This window comes from Callithrix jacchus, chromosome 3 (genome assembly GCF_049354715.1).
Source record: "Callithrix jacchus isolate 240 chromosome 3, calJac240_pri, whole genome shotgun sequence".
Taxonomy (NCBI): domain Eukaryota; kingdom Metazoa; phylum Chordata; class Mammalia; order Primates; family Cebidae; genus Callithrix; species Callithrix jacchus.
The window spans coordinates 86712384-86729717 of NC_133504.1; the positions used below are offsets into that span (position 1 = coordinate 86712384).

Genomic DNA, 17334 nt, shown 5'->3' on the forward strand with positions numbered 1-17334 from the left:
TTTAAATCAATTTTCAAGTAACTGAATGAAGAAAACACTGCCCCCCACTCGTTAGTTGTTTACTGTAAATTAAGCATTATAAATTAATTTTGTACCTATTTAGAAAGCTAAAGGCCTAGAAACACTTCTGTATCTTGGACGTAATATCTTCAACCCGAGAAGTATTTAAGACTAAGGGGAAAAATGATTCAATAAATTTAAATTTTTCCCATGTGAATAATAAGAATAGGCTATAAGTGGACTTGAAATTTTCATTTTAATATAAATATAAAAAGAATCGTAATGCAAAAGAAAAAATGAATTCAAGAAGCATGAACACACACTATGGGAATCATATGAGAAGGAAGGTCAAGATATACGATGCTACAAATTTCAAATACTAATACATAGGAGTTGTTTTCACTCAAGTATTCATTTTAATAATTATAATATTTTTGACTCAAATAAAGCTTTAGGTATCACTCAGGATAACAAAATGTATTCTTTTGCAGTAGCTTTTAAGCACCTCAGTGTAGTGGGAAAACCATGAGAAGCTGAGGTAGAAAATGACTAAAATAAAAATATAAATTATGTTACATACAGATGTGGAATATATTTGAAGTAGAGACTATATGAAATATTATGGGACACAATGTGTCACATAAATCTTGGAGTTATAGATTTTCAGCAACTTTTTATAAAATGTTAGTGGAGAAAAAAGCCTCACCTACAATATGCTAACAAAATCATCTTTACATCTTCTAAAAAGGAATACAAATATTTCTTTCTGAGTTGGATGTAAATGTTTATTGCAGGCACTAAAAGGTTATACTAGAAAGGCTGTGCACATATGTGGCAATTCTTGTTGACCACATCGAAGAAAAGGATTTATTCTTTTAAAAAATCAAACAATTTGAAATGTGATGCTTAAAGTCTAAATATTCAACTATCAGAATGAAAACAATTACAAACAAATGTGTAAAGAGAAATTCTTAAAAATCTCTTTTAAAATCCTGTGACAAGACCAGCGCTAAATTCCACTGAAAAGCATAAGCTATTGAATATCCAGCACTCAGAATAAGTTCTACTGTTTTCGGAAGCTCACTGGCACAGTGTGGGCATTCTGACCATTCTTAGGCACCTACTAAAAGAAAAGTCACTAAACAGGAAGACGTTCAAAACAATGTTCCATTGCCCCCACCTTGCTGTAGGATATTCCATCAAAAACAGATGTTATTTCAGCAGGGGTTGTCACAGTGACAACAATTGGATGTGAAGACATCAAAGAATCATCCTCTTGTACAGGTAATACATCTTCAAGTAACATTTGGTCACGCTGAAATGACAGAATGAGCCAAAGAAATATAGTATTTCCTTTATACTAGTTCATACATTAAAATACCATATATAAGAAAAATCAGAGGAACATAAACATAAATGAGTCAAATTACTTAAACATTAGGTCTTCAAATTAATCATATTTTGCACTGATTGATCTATATTGATTTCATCTTCTTCTACTTATATCTCCTTTTAATTTTTCCCCAGATGACAGGCCAAGAAGACATCAACTTCTGTGAATTCTGCTTCTGCTACTTCTGTGTGACTTTGGACATGTGCCAAACTTTTCAAGCCCCATTTCTATATCTATGCAATGGGGATGATGACATCACCCCACAGATTTGGTCTGAGAATTAAGTAAGGCAGCATGTCATTTTGCCAAATATTGATGATCAGGGTTTTTTTTAAAAAATATCAACTTGTTATTGAAATTTGGTTGATTCATCATTAAAGAAAGAAAATATTAGCTTATCCTTTAGTTCTAATCACCTCTTGTTTTTCTCTTAGGTTTTGTCAGGAATAGAGTGGTTGACAATCCTAGCAGTATTGTCAGACTTCCTGATTCAAAGCTCAGTCTTTCTACTTTCTAGATATGTAAGTTTAAGCAAGTTTTCTCACCCATTAAATAGAAGTAATGATGGTCTCTACTTTTTGGAACTGTGCACAGGATTCAATGATAAAATTCACGGTTAGTACTTGGCATAGTAGCTGGCACAGAATGAGAACCTAACCCATTAGCTACTATAGTTATTTGGATTCTTAAGCACTAAGATTCTGAAATCTAACTCTGGTAAATTTAAAAAATTTAAAAATTTTATTGGATCTACTTAATTAAAAATATTTCCAAAAGAGGAGTATGCTATATTCGCTTACATTTTCCAATGCTGCAGGCTGCATTTATAATAGGAAAGCTACTACCATCAAATGATGGCTGCCAATCAAGATAACTTTGGCTTGGATTTTGATTTTTGTTGGCTTAGGAAGTTTAGGTATGGCGAGTAGAAAGAATCCTTTTCTCAGTGTCAGGAAATTTGACTATACCAACTGTGTGTGTGATTTTGGATTTTGCTACTAGCTATCTCTGTGATGTCGGAAAGTTATATTATTTTCCAGGCCTTCCGATTTTTTACCAGTGAAATGAGGGTCCATGATTGTAGTATTTACTGAGCTCACTTATAAAATATCTTTATTTATCTGACCTTCTATACACAAGTGCTTAAGTTGAGAACTCCTTAAGAGGAAGAAATGTGTTTTCTTTATTATTTGTTTTGGGGTCCTCCAAAATGTTTGATGAATGAAGAATGAATGAATGGGCTGGGTGTGGTGGCTCACACCTGTAATACCAGCATTTTGGGAGGCCAAGGAGGACAGATCACTTGAGGTCAGGAGTTCGAGATCAGCCTGGCCAACATGGAGAAACCCCATCTCTACTAAAAATATAAAATTTAGCCAGGAGTGGTGGCAAGGGCTTGTAGTCCCAGCTACTCAGGAGGCTGAGACAGGACAATTGCCTGAACCCAGGAGGTGGAGGTTAAGAGGTTGCATTGACCCAAGATCGCACTCCAGCCTAGATGATAGAACAAGACTTCAACTCAAAAAAAAAAAGGACTAAATTAATAGATGAAAGAATGAATTAATAGTGTTGAACCATGTGATTAAATTTCATTTAAGAAGTGTACAGCAAATTCTTCTGGAATTTAGCCACTGCTTTTGAAACACTGAACTTGCAATATTAGACAATATTAAAATGTTATAATTTCTTATAACAGTTTGATATAAGGGCTTCAGTTTACTTTAAGGGATAAAATAAAGGATGACATAATTTTTCATTTATACAGCTTATTTTCAGTAAATTATAAAATCAGCAATTTTCCATGTAAATGAGTGGCTTTCAACTGGAGGAGAATTTTGTTACCCATGGGACATCTGGAAATATGTGGAGACATTTTTTGTCACAACGGAGGCTTGCAGGTTACTGGCATTTAGTTAATAGGAGTTGAGGATGCTAACTATCCTATAATGCACAGGCGGTCCACCACAAAAAAGAATCATCCAGTCCAAAATGTCAATAGTTCCATAGTGAAAGAAACCCAGATGTAGATAAAATTTGTAAAGAAGTAATTGTTGTAAATTAGCCTTTTCACTTTAAAGTAGACAGAGAAACTGTTAAGGGCTCCAAGTATTTAACGTTTTTATTCTGTCCAGTAGAGGGCAGTATTTTGCATAGTACAAAACCTCTTGTAATTAGACACATCCACATATTTGCACATTTATATATGCAATCAGATAAGAATACTCCCATGATATAAATATAAATAACAAATATACCTAGCTTTCCTGGGAAAAAATTTTTAGGTTCATAAAAGTTTCTATTCCAGGCATCTGAAGGACACACTGCATGTTAATAGTCATTACATGCACATTTGGGAGCTTGTAAGCTTACAAGATAGAGAATAACGTTCTATTTCACAGAGGAGAAAATGGACTCAGAGATATGATGGAACTTGCTCAAGATTATATTCCCTGTCATGCATCTAAGAAATGATGTGTTTAGGACTTGAACTTTAACTACTAAGTTTATATTATCTCTTCATCACACTATTTCTGCAATCTCTCTGAAATAAGGTAAGTCATTCACAAATGAGACTGCAACATTTTTTCAAAGTGTTAGTGCTATACTTTCTTGAACACAGAGTTAACATTTTCTATGCCACCTAATTTTTTTTCTGCCTTGATAATGTGTTTTTGAGTGACTCTATCAGGGATATCCCCAAATTTTGATGATCAGCTACCCTTCCAGGGACTGGGCAAAGGCTCTAAGCAAGGTGTAGTCAGTGGAAGTCAGTTGGCTCCACCCTATCCTCACAATGGAATTCCCAGTTCACCTCTGTACTTGCCACCTGACTCAGGAGCATTATCATAATCCACAGGCTTCCATCTGCTTTGCATGAGGAAAAGAGATTTGGGGTTTATGTGTTAAGGGCTCACCATTTGCCAGTCTTTTTCTGCATGGTTTACTCCCAGAAACTCAAAGAATGAAGCAAATCCTTCATTTAGCCACAAGTCTTCCCACCAGTCCATGGTCACAATATTTCCAAACCACTGAAATTATAAGCAGTAAAGAGATAATTACATTCTTATGGTTATGGTAACTAGGCCTAGAAAATGTCAAAACATTTATTCGTCCTTGCCAATATTGTCACTGTGACAGAAGTGGCAGGCATTGTCCTTAACATTTATTTCCTGCTTTATTTTGATTACTTAAATAATATTAAATTGTCCTTAATTTATTGCCCTTATTTAGTTATTACTGGGGATATATAAATTTATTCTCATGTGTATTTCCGAAGGCAAAACAATGTGTTTCAAAAAATATTTATGGCTAAATGTTTATTAGTACTAAGAAAGATTTTCATGCAAGTTTTTCTGAGTTGGCTATTTTTTATTTGCTAAGTCACAAATAATTTGAATTATTCCTGTGGTCTTAAGCCACTTCAGAAAAACAAGCTGATTCAGTGCTAAGATTTGATACCTGATGCACAAGTTCATGGGCAACCACAGTGGCTACCCTCTGTTGGTTTGATGAAGCTGATTCCTCAGGGTCATAAAGCAGGTTTGTTTCTCTGTAAGTGATGAGTCCCCAGTTCTCCATAGCACCGGTGCCGAAATCTGGAATAGCTATTTTATCTGTAGAAAAAGAAAGAGTCCAGTGAGAAATACATTCTTTCCATTTGTTCATAGCATTTCTTACCAAATTAAGTTATTTGGATGATTTTTTTTAAGTCTAAAAATAATTTCTTAGAGTAAAGAAAATTGTAATCATGTGTGCAAACATTTCTGTTCTAATGCACTCAGAATTTCCATGGAGCATTCCCTGTTGGCTCCAGATATGAAAGCTTTGTTTTTGTTTTAAAGAAAAACACTAATGGCAATGCCGCTATAATTTTATGTCCTTTGTTTCTGTATTTCATTTTTATTAGCCATATCTGTTTTAGGGGATAAGCTGTGAGGAAAAAGAGAATGAAGTTTTCAAATTAGTATTTAGAAGTTCCGAGCTTCTAAGTGTACAGATTTCCATTCAAAGATACAGAATATTTGAGAATATAAAACTCCATTTTTCTCTAATTCTATAAAAATTAATGTCAACTTGATTCCTTACCAATCTAATAGGTTACCATCGTTTATACGCATTAAATTAGCTGGAGAAACATGGCTTTGACTATATTCTCTGTAAATTCCCTTCCAGTTTTAAAATGTTGGATAGGAGTTTCTGTGATCTTACACATAATATCTGACAGAAGGAGGCAGTGTTGATCAGGTGTATGTTAAATCCCAAGACAGAAAATGCTCAGTTGATTAGTGGCCAAAATACAGTTTCCCCAGTTAATGAACTGTAAATGGAATGTAATTTCTTTATTATTATGTATAATTTAAATGAGGCACAGAAATGAAAATAAATTGGTTTTTTACTTAATGTATAAGAGAGGGCCCTTTCTTTTTTGTTAAAGTAAATATTCGTAATGCTTTTTATAAAAGAATGGAGAGGGATGTGTCTTAAATAGAGGTCAAGATTGCACCAGTGCTTTCCTCTTCATGATATCCTCATTTTTATGTTTGGTTATTTTATCACAAGACTGTCATTTAAAAGGTAGAGAAGTATCTCTCCCAAGGGCCAGTATTTTTCATAAAGTGGTGGAGTGCAGACTGCACTTAATCCTTGAACAAAAGGAATTTTTTGCGATCTCATTTTCTTGGTCAGTACTGGCATTATAATTAACTCTTGCACATTTAACTCTTTGGAGTCTAATAAATACAGAAGTCACTTCTAAGGAGTCAAAGATATAATTAATTCTGAGAGGTTGAAAATGCACATAAATCAGGATAAAGGAGTTGGGGAGAAGGAAAAACTAAGACAGGAGAAGGGAGTAGTAAATCTGTGAGATTCCCACTTTTCAGGTTATACTGGGTGTTACAAGTGAGACAAAAGGCAAAGGATCTTTAAATTCATGTGCATAATATTTTATTAAATATTATTCTGATTTTTCTTTTAATTGAGATAAGGTCTCCTTCTGCCACCCAGACTGCAGTGACACAATCATGGCACACTGCAACCACAGCCTCCTGGGGTCAAGCGATCCTCCCACCTCAGCCTCCTGAGTAGCTGAGATTACAGGTTTGTGCAAAAACACCTGGCTAATTTTTTTTATTTTTTGTAGTGACGGGGTTTCATCATGTTGCCTGGTCTTGAGCCTCTGGGCTTAAGTGATCTGCCCACCTGGGCCTCCCAAAATGTTGGGATTACAGGCATGAGCCACCGCACCTGGCCCAATATTCTGATTCTGATGAAAACTTGTTTCTTTTTCTAGCTCCTTCACAACATTTGTTAAGCAATCAAAAAAAGGAACTGTATCCGTTAAAGAGATATGCAGCATCTACAAGCTTGCTCAGAGCCATAGCCATTCCCATGCAGAGAATTTGGCATTCCCCTCATTTGCATTGATAATTTATTAAAGGCAGAAACAGAAACAGGAAGGCCAACTGTTGGTTAATTTGCTTTCTTACTGCCTTCATTTCATCCCTACAAACATGTATATGGGTGTTATATTGCTAGTAGCTGGCCAGCTTATTAATAAAGCATTCTACTGTTGATAGAAATGTCATATGCACATCATTTTGGTTGTAGCCCCACTTTTACTTTAAAAATAATGCGTGTCTCCCTCTGTATTAGAAAAATGTTGCTGAAAAGAACACCAGTATTTCATTAAACTTCTAGGGAATCTGGAATTTGCCTTGTACAACAATGGAAAGATTCAAAAGCACATGGGACTCTTAAAATATTATCTATCCCTATTATTTTTTTAACTCATTGCTGATAGGGTGGCAGAGCAAGTACTGGGATAGATACTGTTTTTGAAATCAACTGATCTAGGTTGCTATTCGTGGCTCTGTCACTACCAAGCTCTGCAATTTTGTGCACATACTTTCATCTTTAGTTGGAAACACAAGACTATATATTTATCAGATAAGAACAGAGTACATGGTTCTCATGCCTGTAATCCCAGCAGTTTTGGAGGCTGAGGCAGGTGACTTGGTTCTCATGCCTGTAATCCCAGCAGTTTTGGAGGCTGAGGCAGGTGACTTGGTTCTCATGCCTGTAATCCTAGCAGTTTTGGAGGCTGAGGCAGGTGACTTACTTGAGCCCAAGATATTGTAGGCATAAAATAAAAGGACTTAAGGATGACTGTTAACTAATGGTGGCATAATTAGAAGAAATGAATTAACTTAGATGAAAACAAAGGCAATGTTAAAAATACGACAATTTTTTAAATGATTCTCACCTAATTTAGGAAGAGAATAATTCATACCAAAGTATTCTTCAAAATAATCAAACACACTTTTAGTTATGTTTGCAGCATATTCGGCCGTGTGCTTTTGCTCTGGCTGGACATAAATTGTGAGCTATTAAACAAAACACAAAAAATTCAGCGAAAATTATTTTTCCTTCAACAAAATACCAAAACTGTGATGCATGACATATGTGAAAGAAACTGGGCTTTGAGCCAGATATGTCTAATTTGAATTTAAATTCTGCCTCACATGAGCTGTGTTGTCTCACGTAAATCATTTCACATCTCTAAGACTCTGAAGGAATTTTATGTAAAATGTTAATAAACCTTCACAACTCACTGAGTGATTTTAACGACTAGAAATAATGTAAGACACAATGGTTGGCACAGTGTCCCAGACACTTGAAAACTGTTATTAATTTTTTCTACTTAGAACCTATATTGTCTTCTTAAAATCCATGAATTTATCCATTCATCCATCCATATACCCACCTATCAATTTCTCTCTCTCTCTCTCTCTCTTTCTCTGTGTGTGTAATTTGTCCTTGAGGAATTGAATTCCTGGGATTTCTCTCATCTAAAGAGCCCCTGAATGCATGTTTTCCACTTGTGCTATTTTATCCAGTTACTTCAAAATAACCCTTCTGATATTTCAACTATTTCGCTCTGGAACCTAAAATACAATACAAACTTTTCCTGAGAGGAATTCATCTTGGTAACCTACATCAATTCTCTAAATCACTACTTTGTGTCCTTATGACATAATTTATAAATCAAACCCAGTACAGATTTTTGTCCACAATTCTAAGCATGTCTGACTTTATAATAATTTTTCAAGAATCCTCTTCAACATAGTGTTGTGAAAGTAGATGTGGTCTCTGGACAAGAATATCACAGGTGTTTAGGCATTTCTCAATATGTGAAAGAGGAAGCAGTGCCTCAGACAACTAGTGTCTGCTAAAAGTTTGTGAGAAATTCAAGTAAAATATACCTGCTAAACCTACGACCTGATTCAAAACCCTCAAGGAAAGGAAAAGATGTAGTCCTATAGTAAGTTCAAGACCATTTACCTAATTAGATCAGCTGACTCGGGGTTTAAACGAGAAAAAAAGGAATATTGCCTACACTCTTTACTATTCCTAATGCGTTGATCATTTAGGCACATATACTGAACCACATTTTCCTAGAATCCAAGAACACTGGAATGATTCACTAATGTGAAGAACACATTCTGAAAGGGCATCCCTTAAATTACCAATGCTGGCTCACTGTCCTCACAGCCACTGGGTAATTGACATTCTTGCCTTATTTGCATAACTAAAGATGTGTTCATCTTCACCTCCAAAGACAGCACGACTCACTCAATTATCTCAATATTCTTAGAAATTTTTTTTTCCTATAAGTGAGGATACATTTACTCTAACAGTTGTTAAGCAATCGAAAAGTGAAACTGTTTGGATTGCCCTCCTGTCCTCTTTGTGAACAATGACAGGCATCTTCCAAGAAGCGGAGTGAAACTAAGGCTTCAGTTTTTGGCTATTGAACAGAGTAAAGGGAATTGACCATTTAAAATAAAAGTCACCACATTCATACAGGATTGCCATGTCATAAGCTGAGAGTCTCAGAATGTTTCCTCTGAGAACTAATTGGTATGTCAAAACTCCCAGATTTTCTAGCACATCTGTTCTCTACCATTAAAAACTTCAGGAAGGGCAGTCCCCTTGACACACTCCACTGCTGTCTACACACTCAGTGCTTTGGTGCTGCACATAATATTTCGGGAGAGAAAGAGAATTATGAAAGAAGAAGAAAGATCATGTTGAGGTCTCCCACCATAGGTGGAGCAATGGGAGGGAGAAAGACTCAATGTGCCCTTTCTGCTAACATTTTCTCATTTTTCATGTTGGTAAATAAATTCCCTTTAAGCAGTATGCTTCTGAGACCGTGTAATTCCTTTTTCTTTCTCCATATTTCTGTTGGTGACAGTAGAAGGCAATGTGTTTAAAGAAGATTGATGTTAGTGTAAATTCAATCAAAATAAAGGCAATTCCTTCCTTTTTTGTTTCTGAGAAACTCAAATCCATAGAAATATACTCTGTCTTTGCAGCCTGGTCAGTCTGCAGATCATCTGTGATCTATGACCCTTCAGAATCAGGGCCAGCTCTTCACCAAGCTCACCAGCTCAGTCCAGCAGTGCAGTGGCCCTATCCCCTGGCTGAACATTCCCAGTAGCAGCAGCTCTGCATTTCTCTAAGGTGGAGCTCCAGAGGCAATCGAAAGCCCCTCTGCCTCAGCTGCCGCAATGGCCCTGCCCTTACTGCCCTGGGACTAGGGAAGCAGCAAAGACTCTGAGTGCTTTAACCATACCTCCAGCAAGCTGCAGCCACCCTAAAGAGAAGTAGCCAGTTTGTCCCTGCCACAGCCCCTTCTATCCCTGCTCATCACCACGCAGGTTCTTGGCTTGGGTTCACAAAACAACCACCTGACCCTGGGCAGATTGCACCAATTGGTAGTGGCTCTGCATTTCTCTGGGGTGGAGTTCCAAGAGACCAGTGAACAGCGCCCTGCCACAGCCACTGCCAAGGTCCCTTCCCCTGCTGCCTCCAAGCTGCAGAAGGAATATAAAGTCTGAGCTTGTTCCAAGGCTATGGTGAGCAGCCCAGGAGTGCCAAGCTGAGATCTGCAGCCAGCACTTAAGTGAAAGAGGAGCCCAGTTTCTGAGCACTGAGAGGGAGCACAGCTGCAATCAGGAGGAAATACAGAGGAGCCATGTGGCTGAGCAAGAGCCTAACTACTGGCCATTAGGCTTAAGCACCATGTACTGTTGAAGCCAAACCTTCAGCACCAAAAATACTTCGCTAATATAACCCCCCTGAGAACCCAAGGACATGCATTCAGCCACAAATAATGACCCAGAACAAACACTTGGTCCTCTGCAAAACATCCAGGAAAGAAACCAACTTGACTGTACTCAAATCACACCACAGTTGAGGGAACATCAGCCCACACAGATGAGAAAGAACTAGTGTAGGATCTCTGGCCACTCAGAAAGCCAGACTGGTTTCTTTCTTCCAAATAACCACACTAGCTCCACAGCAAGGGTTCCCAACCAGGCCAAAATTACTGAAATGACAGCAACAGCACTCAGAATGTGGATAGGAAGGAAGATCATTGAGATTCAGGAGAAAGTTGAATCCCAATCCAAGGACTCTAAGGTTTACAATGAAACAATACAGGAACTGAAAGACAGAATGACAATTAAAAGAAAATAACCAAAGTGACCTGGCAGAGCTGAAAAACACACTACAAGAATTTCAATATGCAATCACAATTATTAACAGCAGAACAGGCCAAGCTGAAGAAAGAATCTCAGAGCTCAAAAACTGGCTCCCCAAACTAACTCAGTCAAACAAAAATAAAGAAAACATCATGGATAAGAAGAATTAATATTGTTAAAATGGCCATACTGCCCAAAGCAATTTACAGATTCAATGCTGTTCCTATCAAACAATCAGTGATATTCTTGACAGAATTAGAGAAAACTATTCTAAAATTCATACAGCACCAAAAATAAAATAGCCAGGGTAATCTTATGCAAAAAGAAAAAGCTGGAGGAATCATGTTGCCTGACTTTAAACTATACTACAAGCCTACTTGTAGTGTAGTTTAATGATGCTGGGATAACTGACTAGCCATATGCAGAAGATTGAAACTGGGCCCCTTCCTTACACCATATACAAAGTCAACTCAAGGCAGATACAAGACTTAAGTGTAAAACTTAAAACTAAAAAAAACCCTGGAAGATGCCCTAGGAAATACCATTCTAGACGTCGGATCTGGCAATGATTTCATAACAAAGATGCCAAGAGAAACTGCAACAAAACCATAAGTAAGTGGACAAATGGACTTAGACTAAAGAACTTCTGCACAGCAAAAGGAACTACCAACAGAGTAAACAGACAGCCTACAGAATGAGAGAAAATATCTGCAAACTATGCATTCAACTAAGGTAAAATACCCAGAATCTGTAAAGAACTTAAATCAGCAAGCAAAACCATACAACCCTATTAAAAAATGGACAAAGAACGTGAACAGACACTTTTCAAAAGACAGTTTTTATATATGGCCCAAAAGCATATGAAAAAATGCTCAATATCACTAATTATTAGAGAACTGCAAATGAAAACCACAATGAGATACTATCCCACCCAGTCAGAATGGCTATTATTAAAAGGTCAAAAATAACATGCTGGCAAGCTTGTAGAGAAAAGGGAACACATACGCTGTTGGTGGGAATGCAAATTATTTCAGCCATTGTGGAAAGCAGTTTGCCGATTTCTCAAAAAACTAAAGCAGAATTATCAATCGGTCCAACCATCTCATTAGAGGATATATAACCAAAAGAATATAAATTGTTCTGCCATAAAGACACATCCCTCCATATGTTCATTGCAGCACTATTCATAGTAACAAAGACATGGATGGAATCAACCTAAATGCTCATCAACACTAGACTGGATCAATAAAATGTGGTATAAATACATCATGGAATACTTCACAGCCATAAAACATTAGATCGTGTTCTTTGCAGCAGCATGGATAAAGCTGGAGGCTTTTATCCTAAGAGAACTAGCATAGCAACAGAGAACCAAATACCAAATCTTCTCACGGATAAGTGGGACCTCAGCATTAAGTACTTATGGATACAAAGAAGGAAACAATAGACATCAGGGCCTACTTGAGGGTAAAGAAAGGGAAGAGGGTAAGAATGGAAAAACTATCAATCAAGCTTATTACCTGAGAGGTGAAATAATCCGTACATCAAACCCCCATGAAATGCAATTTGCTATAGAGCGAACATACTCATATATACCCCTGAACCTACGATAAAAGTTAAAAAAAAAAGAAATATTTTACATAAACATAAAGTTACCTTTAAAAAATCAGGTTATACATTTTACTCCACTGCTACTTTTATCAACAGAGCTAAACCATCAGAGAATATATAGCTACAGCCCATTAATTTTGTAACATAATTAGCCAAAGCATAACTGTGTCTTAACTACCATATATCACAAACATTTTTATATTAAAGATTCTAGCAACATCCCAACATTTCCTGTCATTTAAAGCTTCAACATGGTTGCTGTAATCCGTGTAACAACAGAACATCTGTGATGCTTGGATTTGGTGACTTTAAAAAGCAATCCTCCCTGTGCTGATGCCTTCACTCATTCTCACCACACTTTCTCTGCTCTCCGACCCCACTTTTAATGTACTCTCCAGCTGCATCTCCTTTTCCTTTGGGCTTTGGCAGAGGTAGCTGACTCTCCTCTAGCATCTGCTAACCCTCAGCACTTCTGTCCATGATAATTTTCAGTAAATTACTCCTGACTTGTCATCATTATTTAATAATTGCCGGTTTTCTAGTGTATGTGCTTGCTTTGCTGAGATGATTTTTTTTTTTAGAGACAGGGTTTCACAATGTTGGCCAGACTGGTCTCGAACTTCTGACCTCAGGTGATCCGCCTGCCTTGGCCTCCCAAAGTGCTGGGATTACAGGTGTGAGCCACTGCGCCCAGCACTTTTCTTTTTTTTTTTTTTTTTTTTTTTTGAGACAGTCTTGCTTTGTCACCAGGCTGGAGTGCAGTGGTGCAGTCTTGGCTCACTGCAACTTCCGCCTTCTAGGTTCAAGCAATTCTTCCGCCTCAGCCTCCCCAGTAGCTGGGACCACAGGTGCGTGCCACCACACTCCGCTAACTTTTTTGTATTTTTACTAGAGACTGGGTTTCACCGTGTTGGCCAGGATCGTCTCAATCTCTTGACCTCGTGATCCACCCGCCTTGGCCTCCCAAAGTACTGGGATTACAGGCGTGAGCCACGGCGCCCAGCCTACTGAGATGATTTTTTAAGTGTGTGACTAGCCATATTGAAATAACATGAAGTGAGGAAGGATGCATACATGTATTTTCTTTGTTCTTTATCTTTTAAAAGAGTCATATATGCCTTTTTAAATTTAAGGACCCTATTAAAGGTTAAATATAAGGTTTGTGTGTCAACTTTATCACTTTATATGTAAACATTATATATAAACATAAATATAAAATTTGTAAGGCTTCAAGAACCTAACTTTTATGATATATTTACTTATTGAAGACAGTAACTTCCCTAGGCAAATTAAATTACCTGGTATATCACTGTTGGATACCATTAGTCACCTTTCAAAGCACTGAATCTATGGAGCTAATGTCACTGGGAAAAGTTTGGGCTTTCTACAGGCTGTATTCAGCTGATTCTTCTCTTGGGAGGTGTGACACATCTGCTTTATCATTGTTGTCACTTTCCCTTATCCTGTTGGAGCCTACTGTCATGTAGGCTTTTGGAATTCTTAATGTTATCCCCTTTCATTCCAGCGACTTGAATCATTTGAGAGCTAGAACTTAAGTCCATGAGCATTGATTCCCGGTTGATTACTATTACTTCCTTTGTATGTCCCTTTGCTAGACTTAACTTTGCTTGACAATCATGACTAAATGCACCAGATCAACCTTCCCTGAACAAGTTAATGAGGCTGTGCACCACCTTTACCTTCAATGATTATTTATGCCCCTGCGACCGAAACCAAGTACAAAGCTCAGCCATAGGAATAGTATGATTACTTTCTAGTCTTATTATTGAGAACTTAAATTTTTTCAAGTGATAAACACTTTCCATGCAGCATCTCTTTTACTCCACACATCAATTCTATGAATCCAGAATTATTAATGATAATACAAAAGAGTATTCTGCATCACTGATGATTACCCCAATCCTTTCACTGGTCCAGTTTCCACAACCGCTTATCCACAATAATAAAATCCAATGAGCAATGAGTTCTAAAAAGCAAAAGCTTTTTATAGGGTTTTTTTTTGAGACAGTGTTTCACTGTTGTTACCCAGGCTGGAGTGCAATGGCGCAATCTCGGCTCACCGCAACCTCCGCCTCCTGGGTTCAGGCATTCTCCTGCCTCAGCCTCCTGAGTAGCTGGGATTACAGGCACGTGCCACCATGCCCAGCTAATTATTTGTATTTTTAGTAGAGACGGGGTTTCACCATGTTGATCAGGATGGTATCGATCTCTTGACCTCGTGATCTACCCGCCTCGGCCTCCCAAAGTGCTGGGATTATAGGCTTGAGCCACCGCGCCTGGCCAAAGCTTTTTATAGGTTTAAGCAAACTAATTTGGCAGTATTGTATGACCTGAACTGTTAAGGGGTTTTCAAAAATATTTATTTTCCTCACTATAAAAAATTACTGTTATCACTGATTCTGTCTCACTGATTATAAGGCGCTGCCCCAAATACTGCTGTAGTTAGCAACACATAGTATTCCAACTACATTACTTTTCACAAATCTGAAAATTTCTGAATTTCAACATACAACTGGCCATGAGGATTTGAGATAAGGATTGTAGACCTCTATTCATAATTTTAGAGTTTGAAGGTAATTTAAAATAAACTTCCTCATTGTATACATGAGAAAAATGAAGTCTAAGGCAGAACTGACACTGGCACTCAGGACAAAGTTTGTTTTCACTACGTCATGCTGCCTGTTTTCTCTAGTTGTAAGACTGAATCCTAGCTGCAAAATAGAGATAACTACAGCACTTATGTCACAGGGTTATTGTGAGGATTAAGTAAGATAACACATAAGCAATGTATGACATGTAATAGTTCTATGTGTCCCATTGAAAGCATTAGTCTCATTTGAGATAATGCACTGAATTATTAACCTCTGTAATTTTCTTTGTGCATGCTTCCTTATATATGATTGATACTCATGCTGTGGTGTCCACATTGCCATCAGGAACATTAGGAAAATGCAGGGGGAAAATATAAACGTTACAGTTTTCACTTTCAAAATAGGCTCTTGATGCCCACACAACAAATGTAAAAGCCCAAACTTTTTGGATTACAAGAACCTGGTTTCAAAAGGCTTTTAGCAATAAAAACATAAGGCCAGGAAAAAAGCAAACTACAGGGTTTTTCACTGTAATAATGATTGAAAAGAGAATAAAGAGATGTCCAGGCTTCTCTCTCTCAAAAAACTGGATTTACCTGGGCCAGGGAAGAAGGAAGGTTGAAAGGACAAGACCTTAAACAGATCCTGAAAGAGGCTGAGGGTGCTGAGATGAGGGCATGGAACTTAAAAAGACCATGCGAACAGAAAAGCATCAGCTTAAACAGACTGCCTGTTACATCGCCCCCGTCACCTAGGTCAGAAGCCAGGCAGGGGCCTGCAGTTTCCACCTGGAAGTGCTTCAGGTCAGCCATGCCCTGGGGCCACATCCTTATTGTCCTTGTCTATTGATAGAGGTGACCACACATTCAGGTTTGCCCAGGAATGTCCTTGGAATGTAAATGGTAACTCTAATTATTGACAGTAGCCTGACTTCTCACAGCTGATCATCCTGAAGAAGTAGCATCATTTATTTCTTGAGGTTTTGCAAGGTCTCATCTGAGATGCTCCAAAGAGCCGCACAATTTTAAATAACAAGGACTCTTAAAGGATCCCCAAAACACAAGGTAAGATCCTTGGCACTCAGGGCTAGTAACACCAAGAAAGACCTGAAAACACACTTGGGTGGCACCAGGCAGTGGTGGCTATATCTGTTGCACATCTCAATTGAAGTAAAGATATCAGCATATTTCACTCCCTTCAGGGTTTAGCATCCTCCTGTGCACCGAGTAGATGCTCAGTAAAGACTTATAAAATAATCAGTCTGAAGGAACTTTTTTATTATCAGTACTGAGGTAGCCAGAATGAGACAGAGAAAATAAATCTATATCGTTTTTAAATCTATAAATGTGTATTTAAGGTACATAGCTGGTATTACTGAACATGCCATAAATGTGTTAAACTTTATAAAGTTTATGTTCTTCTAAATATCCTTCCAGCAGTAGGTAGAAAGTCAGCAGAGGAGGGTACTTAGTAGAAAGGAATAGTGATACATCAGTTTTTTTTCTTTTTAAGTTTTGCCTTATCAATGTGATATATTCCTTCTAAATTTTAGTTTTCTCCTTCCTTGTAGATAAATTAGTATGAACATGCAAAACCTTGGCTTGAAGTATAGGTGACAAAACACTTTTTATCTGCTGCAGCTATGCTGGTTCAAAATATGTTCAGATCTCTGAGTTCAGAACCCAGCTGCTATGAAGTTCTGTTTGAGAAGAAACTCAGCATGGCCATTAGGTAATACAAAGCATTCATTGGCAGCTTAATTTCCATTTAAATTAAAATTTAAGTTGTCTGATGCTTGTTGATTATTACTGCAGTATAATTTTTAAGAAATTAAAAATGAACATTAAAAAAATCTAACTTACCTCATAAAATTTTACATTATTTTTTTGTTTATATTTTTGTAAATTTAAATAAAAAATAAGAATCATTAGCAATCCTCCATGGCTTACTAATCAGATTCCTTTAAGGATGATTAATAATCTTCAATTTAAAGTAAACTTTCCAGTAAAGAAATTAGTTTTTTAACTAATTAAAATGTTCTAGAAATCAAATTCATTCTGAAAACTTAGCAAAGCCACATCCAAAATAACTTTTTTAATTTTTTTTTAATTTTTGAGGGTGGGGAGAGCCAGTGATGTCTCTGCATATTTCTGAGCACTAATCTCAT

The 17334-nt window shown here is 37.2% G+C and overlaps 1 protein-coding gene across 1 annotated transcript in view; it reads right to left on the reverse strand.

Annotated features, from left to right (window-relative positions):
- ENPEP (glutamyl aminopeptidase) overlaps positions 1–17334 on the reverse strand; it is an 88054-nt gene that overhangs the window by 48519 nt on the left and 22201 nt on the right. Inside the window, exons 4-7 of the mRNA XM_002806653.7 lie at positions 7659–7779; positions 4853–5007; positions 4309–4422; positions 1181–1315 (exon numbers count right to left, since the gene is read on the reverse strand). Of these exons, the coding sequence (XP_002806699.3) occupies positions 1181–1315; positions 4309–4422; positions 4853–5007; positions 7659–7779 (525 nt within the window). The remainder of the gene's footprint in view (positions 1–1180; positions 1316–4308; positions 4423–4852; positions 5008–7658; positions 7780–17334) is intronic.